Source organism: Oncorhynchus nerka, linkage group LG4, assembly GCF_034236695.1.
Source record: "Oncorhynchus nerka isolate Pitt River linkage group LG4, Oner_Uvic_2.0, whole genome shotgun sequence".
Classification (NCBI taxonomy): Eukaryota; Metazoa; Chordata; class Actinopteri; order Salmoniformes; family Salmonidae; genus Oncorhynchus; species Oncorhynchus nerka.
Window position 1 is genome coordinate 13,721,062 of NC_088399.1, and position 9,432 is coordinate 13,730,493.

Sequence of the window (9,432 nt, forward strand, 5' to 3'; positions counted from 1 at the left end):
CCTGTGGTAAACACAGGCTTAGAAGATCTTATACGTTTTGTTCTTTGAGATAAAGATTATCAGCCAACGTCGCTTTTTCTGAATTGATGTAATAAACAAAAGGCAAGTCTTCATAAAGTTCATTTTAACTGACTGATATCTCATAGGACAAAACATATAAGCTCTCATAAGCCTGTGTTAATCTCAGACCTTATTGTCAGCATTTATCCCAAAACCCTATTCTTTCCCCCTTAGGAATGACTGAAGGAGCATGAGATAAATAACTTCAGTTTATGACTACAAGCTGGTGATCTCTATTGTCAATGCCCCCACATTTAAATGTTTTATTTTTTAAATCCTACCCAAGCTAGAAGTTACAAAACACAACCATGTTTTTTCACATCTCTAATGTCTCCCATTTATGAAATGTATGGTCATGAAAAAAACATTGTTTTATTGCCTTTCAAAGTCTGTTGCATTATGGGGATAACTGCATGAACTTCACAAATACCATGTGATCAAAGGTACAATGTAAACACATATTTACTGTTTGAGGGTGTGATATGGTTGGGCTGGAGACATGTTTATTTTGGCATTCGAATAAAAACTTTTATTAACAATGGCCACACTGCCATGTTGCATAGAGCCTTGCTGTAGGGAAACCACAACCATGAAGATAGGGCACTCATCTTCGTATCTGTGCCATTATAGCACCTGTTACAGCATGGCCAGAGCCATTGAGGGAATCTCCATTTTGACGTAATCAATTTTCTTCACTATTGGCTGATCCCTCCTGATGACCCAGTTGAACATGACTCCAACAGGGTAGGTTAGACATGACTCCAACAGGGTCACCAGGAGGGATCAGTCAATGAAGTTGGAAGTCCCATCCAGTTTACTACATTAAAATGGTGGAAGCCCTCAGTGACTCCGCCTAGGATAATACGGCCTTTTGGCTAATAAAGGCCTCTTTCCCTATGACCACAACACTGTCTGATTTTCGTACGTCGCATACGCACTTCCTCCGAATTCACTCGTTGACAACAGGCGGAAATATTAACGAATGTAGACTTCAATTTTTGGTAGCTGGTTAAAAGACAACGTTCCAAGTCCCCCCCCCTCCCCGGTGCATGTTTTGGTTTTTGCCCTAGCACTACACAGCAGATTCAAATAACCAACTCATCAACAAGCGTTGACTATTTGAAATCAGCTGTGTAGTGCTAGGGCAGAAAACACAACGTGGAACCAGGCCCCCCATGTTTTAGAAACCCTACTGTAATTGGCTAAGGAAAACAAAGGGTCCAGCCGCAGAAACAGAAAAGTGATGTTTTTATCTCAGTCAAAGGACTCCTTAGTATATTTCAGGGCATGGAGGGTTATCGACCCTTGGGGGACACCCTGGAGTTCTCTCCAAATCCAATATGGCTGAAATAATAGCATTTGATGGAGGTTTAATCATCTGTAAATATGAGTTTTGCAAATAAGATACATCTTTTAGAATTGTGTACTACACTTATGACATTTACAACTATTCTGGTGTAATTCAAATCTATTGGGAATACAATATGGCCACCATCATGACACTCAGTTCCAACTTGTGACCAAACCCATACAAACACTGCCCAATAGAGATTTTATTTAGAGGCAAAATATATGCTCCAGTATGAAAATGAAAATTCTGGGGTTGGGGTGGACACACACACACAGGGGTTGAGATGGATAGCCGATCGCCCTCAAAAGAAAGACATCTTGCCGTGAACCCGGAAGCGGTACACACAGGTGTAGTCCTGGTGACCCCAGTTGCTGAGGACATGGAGCTCCACATACCGATACACTGCAGTAGGGTTCTGAGGGAGAGTGAGAGAGGTCCAAGTGTGACAGGTTAAAGGACATATTCATAGCCTGTTATACATTGAAAAGTATTAGTAAGTTCATAGTATGTGAGGATCTTAAAACATCTAAGGTTAAAAAGATGCATTCAGTATTAGTTGATAGAGATTGATAACATTCATCTATGAGCCGGAGATCGATTGCTCTGGTCTCCACCCATATTCCTGGGGAAATTCGCGGTCTTTTCTCATTGAACTAAATGTTGACTTGAGAATACAACACCGTATCACTCTCGTGATTATTTCTCCCCTGTTTTCAGGTACTTTATTGATGATAAAAATAGTAATTTAATAACTGTTATAACTAGCGAACATGTCAAGAGTGTTTAAGGTGTGTTTTAGTAACGTCTTGAGGAAGTTAGAGTTAAGTTTGAAGAGAGTAATATTAGCCCTGCTCGGTTGAAGTGAAGGATAGCATCGTACTGAGAGTAGCTGCCATTTTATGTCGATTGTGAATGAACATGCGTGTTGTTAATAAGATATTTTGCTGTGTTATTTGTATAATGGGTTCTCTGTTATGTAATGTGTTACTTTTGTGAAATGATGGAACTAAATGTTGACTTGAGAATACAACACCGTATCACTCTCGTGATTATTTCTCCCCTGTTTTCAGGGGCGTAACACAAGCATATTTCATTTTGAGAAGTCTTACTCAACCCATTGTTTTGCATACACATTAGCCCCAAAAAGGTATCATCTCATCGTCTCATTAGCCTGCATCTTTACTATGAGTATCTAATAGTTTGTCAGCATTTGACTCACAGGCAATTCAAACGTCTGTAGGGGATCTCCAGCCTGGTCATATGTAAACATTCCGAGCAGTGATCCCTCTTCGCCGACAGTAGACATTCCCTACACAGAAAGAATGTGTGAGACGTGTGAAGGAGTCAATTAAAAGGTATTCAACATAGCACTAAAACATCCCTGTGCAAATTGTCCCACTAATTTCTGTGGTACAAAAAAGGAAATAGTCTCAGAGTAGGAGTGCTGATCAGGGAAGGAAAGAGCCACCCCCTACTCAGAGACACTGTGAATACAGGCACTGGGGTCAAGAGGTAACTCACGTAGACTGCAAAGTCCTTGGGGGCGCTGTCGATGCGCCCATTAGGGGAGACTGCAGTGGAGAGGTGTTCCAGAGAGACGTGGGTCACGTGGATGGGGTGAGACAGGGCAATGGTCATAGTGCCCTGGGCCCCAGGAAACGGCCAACACTTGCCAGGCAGCACCTGCTGGCCCTGAGGGGATGAAAGATGATCGGTCTTTAACTCTAGAGCAGCATTTCCCAACCCTGCTCCTCCAGTACCCCCAACCCTGCTCCTCCAGTACCCCCAACCCTGCTCCTCCAGTACCCCCAACAGTACACGGTTTCATTATAGCCCCGGAGAAACACCTCATTCAACCTATTGAGGGTTTGATGATTAGCTGACAAGTTGAATCAGGTCTGCTTGTGCAGGGTTACAAGACAATTTTTACATATGGAATTGTTAAGATTTTCATACCAAGGATCATTTAGCTATTTGATTTTTAATTTTCAAAACAAAATATAAAACAATTAATTTGATGAAACATTGAATTTGGCATTACTGATATTAGCCCATAGAAATTCATTGTATAACAGATTCACTACATGGAACAGACATTCCCCCCCCAAATAAAATCTAAAGGAAGTTTGTTCTGAAGTGTTTGTTCTATATCTGAGAAAAAAATGTTTTTATTAAATATATGTTTTTACATGTAGTTAACCCCTTACTTTAGGCACTAAACTAAATGACTAAAAGTATGTGGACACCTGCTCATCAACATCTCATTACAAAATCATGGGCATTAATATAGAGTTGGTCTTCTGGGAAGGCGTTCCACTGGAAGTTGGTACATTTCTGCGGGGACTTGTTCCATTCAGCCACAAGAATATTAATGAGGTCGGGCACTGATGTTAAGCGATTAGGCCTGGCTCACAGTCAGCGTTCCAATTCCTCCCAAAGGTGTTCGATGGGGTTGAGGACTGGTCTGCACAGAGCCCTGACAAGTTCTTCCACACCAAATCGACCAACAAATGTCTGTATGGATCTCGCTTTGTGCATCGGGGCATTGTCATGCTGAAAAGAGCCTTCCCAAAACTGTTGCCACCAAGTCAGAAGCACAGAATTGCCTAGAATGTCATTCATTGTATGCTGTAGCGTTAAGATTTTCCTTCACTGGAACTAAGGGGCCTAGCCTGAACTGCGAAAAACTGCCCCAGACCATTATTCCTCCTCCACCAAACTTCACAGTTGGCACTATGCATTGTGGCAGGTAGTGTTCTACTGGCACCCGCCAAACCCAGATTGGCCATCGGACTGCCAGATAGTGAAGCGTGATTAATCACTAAAGCAGTTGTTGCTCCTAGATGTTTCCACTTCACAATAACAGAACTTATAGTTGACCGGGGAAGCTCTAGCAGGGCAGAATTTTGACTTAACTACTTGTTGTAAAGGTGGCATCCCATGACAATCACTGAGCTCTTCAGTAAAGCCATTCTACTGCCAATGTTTGTCTATGGAGATCGCACGGCTGTGTACTCAATTTTATACACCTGTCAGCAACGTGTGTGGCTGAAATAGAATCCACTAATTTGAAGGTGTCCACATATTTTTGTATACACTACCACTAAAGTTTGGGGTCACTTATAAATGTCCTTGTTTATGAAAGCACATTTTGTTCATTAAAATAAAATTGATCAGAAATACAGTGTAGACATTGTTAATGTTGTAAATGACTATTGTAGCTGGAAATGGCAGATTTTTTATGGAATATCTACATAGGCGCACCGAGGCCCATTATCAGCAACCATCACTCCTGTGTTACAATGGCACGTTGTGTTAGTTTATCATTTTAAAAGGCTAATTGATCATTAGAAAACCCTTTTGCAATTATGTTAGCACAGCTGAAAACTGTTGTTCTGATGAAAGAAGCAATACAACTGGCCTTCTTTAGACAAGTTGAGTATCTGGAGCATCAGCATTTGTGGGTTTGATTACAGGCTCAAGTCCCATGATGCTTGTGGGGGACGTAGAGCAAAACAGACCACCATTGTGTTCGTGAGAGTCTCATCATAATATCTTGTAGGCCAAACCGTTAAGACATTTGTGAGAAAACCGGTTTTCGGCATCTCATGGTCTGACAAACATCACTCTAGCTCTGCCACTTGTCAGAGATATCGGTGGATGTGGTGGATTGAGACAACCCATACAAAAAAACCATCTCAAGGTGAAACAGACAGATTTTGATGGGGATTTTTGTATCATGTTAGACTTCTGCAGGCAGACAAATTGTAGGAAAAGGGTTTACCTATATTTAAACATGGTGGTCACAATGACAGACTTCAGAAAGAGAGATATTGGTACCTGGATGACAGAGGGAGAGAGAGAGGTACCAACCTGGATGACGGTCCGAGGGGTCTCTGCAGGATACCACAGGGGAATCCCCAGGAAGCTCACGCAGGCCGAACGGGTCTGATACGTCTCAGAGCATCTGCTGGTTACAATACTGCCACCTACACACACACACCACACACACACGTGGTGTGAATATTTCTGTGACAGATACAAAGAATATGCTGAAGTACATTGATGTTACAAACCTTGAGACTCCAAGGCAAAGTCAGGCAGTCGGTCCGCCAATGGACGACTGCAATCCTTTATCAACTGTTTCATGTCCCATCTCTCATTCTGCGAGATACAATCACACACGATGATGCGTTTTAAAAGTTGACATCTGCTTATTTCACCAGAAAATAAATCAAATCAACCCACCTGGGCCAGTCGGTCACTCAGCCATTTCTCCATGGCCTCTTTAAAAGCAGGCGTCATGTGTAGGTTTTCTGGTGTGGGAGCAGGGGGAGGATGGTTTTGAATGGAGGTCACCTGTTGCTGCAGCTAGAGAACACAGAGATCACGCACATTAGGAGGTGTGTGTGTGTGTGTGTGTGTGTGCACATGTGCCTGCGTGTACGTGTGTGTTACCGTATCACTGGTGTCCTCCAGGGCTCTGACCAGCTGTGTGGTAATGGATTGTTCCTCTTGGAAATCAGACATCTTGCTGCTGAACTCTGCAGCGTCCTGGGCCAGACGCTCTCCGGCAGCAGAGACAGAAATAGAGACACTAGAATAGAATGAAACACAAAATAAAATGTATTTTCTACTTTATGAGAATCAGATATTTGTCTTCTAGAATAGAATACAACATAACTTTTTTTTTAAATTTTAAATGGGCTAGGAGCTATATGGGTTGTTTCAAGACTAGTCCACCCTCACCTGTTCACTTTCTCTCTGACGTTGTTAATCTCGCTCCTTACTCCCCTCATGTCTATATTCAGTCTTTGTACCATCTGCTGGTGGACAAAGTTTATTCAATTGAATGCGTTTGTTCATTCCAGAAGGGCAATTATTGATACCACTTCTCAAATGACAAACTGGCAATACTACACAAAGAAAAATAGAAAATAATCCCTGGTACTTCCACTCTCATCCGAAAGAAAGAATCAGATCAAATACATAGCTAGACCTGTGTTTTAAACCTTTTTTTTTTTTTTATCTTGTCGTTACAAAGGGATAGGTAGAGTATTCTCACCTGGGAAATGCCTTGGTGCTGGTGTGCTTTCTGTTTAAGGATCTCAAGCTCTCTCTGCAAGACAAGCACAAGTCAGATAAATGAATGTCCAAACATTTTGTGCATTCTCGCCACCCAGCCCTCCCGCTCTGTTTTGTACCTGGATGGTGTCCATTTTGTTTTTGAGAGCTGAATCCATGATAGGACTTCCATACTGTAGAAAGAGTTTTAACTAGTCAACAAGAGTGTTGCCCATGCATAGCTTTCAGCATTCACCCAATCAAAACATCGATAACAGTCTGTACCAAATGGCACTATTCCCTACGTAGTGCACTTCCTTTGACCAGAGTCCACATAAGTGGGGCACTATATAGAGTGCCATGTGAGACGTCACCAGAATGAATACAGATGAAAAACAAGAGGTCCTACCGTAGCCTTTGGAGTCAGGTCGAGAGGAGAGTCAGGTTGAGTCGGGCGGTTCATTGGAAGGTTGAGGTTCATGGTGGGGAACACAATCGGAAAGACAAATACTGCAGGGAACACATTGTGGTACAGGTCACACAGAGGACAGATGCATAGGAGGATATTTAGACGTGTGAACATGAATGTGTGGGCCAAAATGATCATCAAGGACAACAACCACCCGAGCAACTGCCTGTTCACCCCACTACCATCCAGAAGGCAAGGTCAGTACAGGTGCATCAAAGCTGGGCCCGAGAGACTGAAAAACAGCTTCTATCTCAAGGCCATCAGACTGTTAAACAGTTGTCACTAACACAGAGATGCTGCTACCTACATACAGACTTGAAATCATTGGCCACTTTAATAAATAGATCACTAGTCACTTTAATAATGTTTACATATCTTGCATTACTCATCCCATATGTATATACTGTATTTTTATAACATCTTGCCTATGCCGCTTGGTCAACGCGCATCCATATATATGTATATATTCTTATTCCATCCCTTTAGATTTGTGTGTATTAGGTACGGTAGTTGTTGTGGAATTGTTAGATATTACTGCACTGCCAGAACTGGAAGCACAAGCATTTCACTACACTCCCAATAACATCTGCTAACCATGTGTATGTGACCAATAAAATGTGATTTAATTTGATTTTAATGTGACGTCACACTCACGGAAGGTCAGGAGAACAGGCAGGAGGAAGATGACAAACCAGGATGGCAAACCAGTCGGGAAACATGACCAGCCTACAGGGACACAGTGCCAAAGATAATGCTAATGCTAACAAACAAGGCAAAAGCAAAATAACGAGCTAACACTAAGCTAAAGCACACAAGCCAGCCACGAGACATGAGATTAGCTAATGCTAACAAACTACAAGCAGAGACACTTAAATTAAAAAAGCCCTTACAGTAAATGTAATATTGGAGACAGACTGACGCTAAGCTAATGATAACAAACAAGGCTTTTTTCTCTTCTTATTTTTACAAGCATATAGAGACATGCAAATTCCAAGCTAATGTTGTCTCTCATAGACACACTGAACTCACTGCAGCTAGCGCTGGCCCTAGTGCCTATCCTGCTGGAGCATGGCTTGGCCTTCAGTGGCTCCTCAGAATCAGAGCAGTAGCCAGAGCTGTCAATTCTGGTGAAGCCAATGCTGGAGGAGCTCATGCTGGGCTGCAGGGCCACAGAGGCAGCAGGGGTCACAGGAACAGGGACCACAGTAGGAGACAGGAAGGTCTGCCTTCTCTGGACAGCCCTCACAGTTGGCACCATGCCTGACAGAGGGGAAGAGGGAGGGAGAGAACAAGATGGAGAGGGTGAGGGAGGGAGAACGTTAGGAATACATAACATATTATTGCATAGTATTTCCAATCTACAAAAGTGTCTAACCCAGACTAGGGACTTAACCCTGTGCTGTCACAACTCATATGATCGTTGTCATGGAGTTGGCAAGACAGAACAAGGGACTAGATAGGGTTTATCAATCTGGACAACCCCTAGCGCAGGCAGGAAGTGATGTGAGCAATACCAATTAATTCATCACCGTTGATTGGCCGATTTGGATTTTGGATTCCCTTATGGCCCCCAGTTCTCATTTTCCTCTTGTTGAATACCCTGAGAGAGACAGACACACATACATTTTGATTTGATACACACAGTTAAGTGCACTAAGCATCATAGCACACACAGTGATACTCTCTCACTCACACACCTAGGCACAGGGCTTTCCTTGTAGGAGACAATGGAGCCAGAGGATTCGTCATCAGAGGACTGGTCATAGTACCCTCCATTAAGAAGCCTTGCACTTCTTCTAGACATGACTGTGAGAAAAATAAAGAGAGATTGATTTCAAATGCCAGGCCTAAACTAAACCCAACTTTGGTCAGTGTTGTCATGGGCAACGTCATCTTACTTAAAGCACAAAACTGGACAACAGTGTCAACCTGTGGCAAACATTGGGTCGTACAGCAAGTTTTTACCAATTTCTCTTCTGATTGAGTATTCATCGTGGAAACTTTTCTCGCATTTTTTTTAGTTTAAATCAGCATAGATGACACGTCGAATAACCCCGACTAAACCCGTGCTTTTTGAATCAAATGTTGCCTTCTACTTACCCGAGTCTTGTTAGCCAATTCATACAGTAATTATTGCAATCTTTAAACTCAGATGTAGCAGCAGAAAATGTAACTTTGCTAATGAGCCAGTGTGTGGAAAACACTGGAATTTCCAGCGCGTTTAAGAATGTTGCGTCTATGGAACCCTAGAAATAGAATGGGGGACGCAGTTTACGTCACAATCAGCACTCTTCGCCAAACTTATTTTGATTGACAGCTTTCATCACGTGCATCGGTCTCCAAAATCCATTCGATTATTTCGTTCCCTAATACAAATCAATAAATAAAATATCGCCACATTGCTCTTATTTGTTGTATGTCTGTATATTTCACACACGATGGTGACATTTAGCCACCATATAGCATATGAAAACGTCATAAACCATGA

At 42.3% G+C, this 9,432-nt stretch overlaps 1 protein-coding gene across 3 annotated transcripts; it reads right to left on the minus strand.

Annotated features, from left to right (window-relative positions):
• Positions 1–413: 413 nt before the first annotated feature.
• On the minus strand, positions 414–9,211 carry LOC115119177 (SUN domain-containing protein 1-like). 3 transcript variants are annotated; one of them, XM_029647938.2, is made up of 16 exons: positions 9,045–9,211; positions 8,642–8,750; positions 8,474–8,544; positions 7,974–8,204; positions 7,599–7,670; positions 6,885–6,985; positions 6,616–6,669; positions 6,477–6,530; positions 6,161–6,237; positions 5,870–6,008; positions 5,660–5,782; positions 5,488–5,575; positions 5,285–5,400; positions 2,933–3,103; positions 2,631–2,720; positions 414–1,826 (listed from the first exon to the last, which is right to left on the minus strand). In XM_029647938.2, the coding sequence occupies exons 2-16, from the start codon at positions 8,746–8,748 to the stop codon at positions 1,713–1,715; spliced, it is 1,608 nt and encodes a 535-aa protein (XP_029503798.2). In that variant the 5' UTR covers positions 8,749–8,750; positions 9,045–9,211; the 3' UTR covers positions 414–1,712. The 3 variants fall into 3 exon arrangements, with proteins under 3 accessions (XP_029503798.2, XP_029503797.2, XP_029503796.2); XM_029647937.2 differs by having other exon boundaries at positions 6,161–6,234; positions 8,459–8,544; XM_029647936.2 differs by having other exon boundaries at positions 8,459–8,544.
• Positions 9,212–9,432: the final 221 nt, after the last annotated feature.

What these genes read in the sequence shown, in the direction of transcription:
- LOC115119177 (XM_029647936.2), bottom strand. Translation starts at nt 8,748, where the DNA reads ATGTCTAGAAGAAGTGCAAGGCTTCTTAATGGAGGGTACTATGACCAG. An exon ending in TGGAGGACACCAGTGATACG is followed by an intron (nt 5,783 to 5,869) that starts GTAACACACACG and finishes TGTGTTCTCTAG; the next exon opens with CTGCAGCAACAGGTGACCTC. An exon ending in CCCCTCGGACCGTCATCCAG is followed by an intron (nt 3,104 to 5,284) that starts GTTGGTACCTCT and finishes TCATCCCCTCAG; the next exon opens with GGCCAGCAGGTGCTGCCTGG.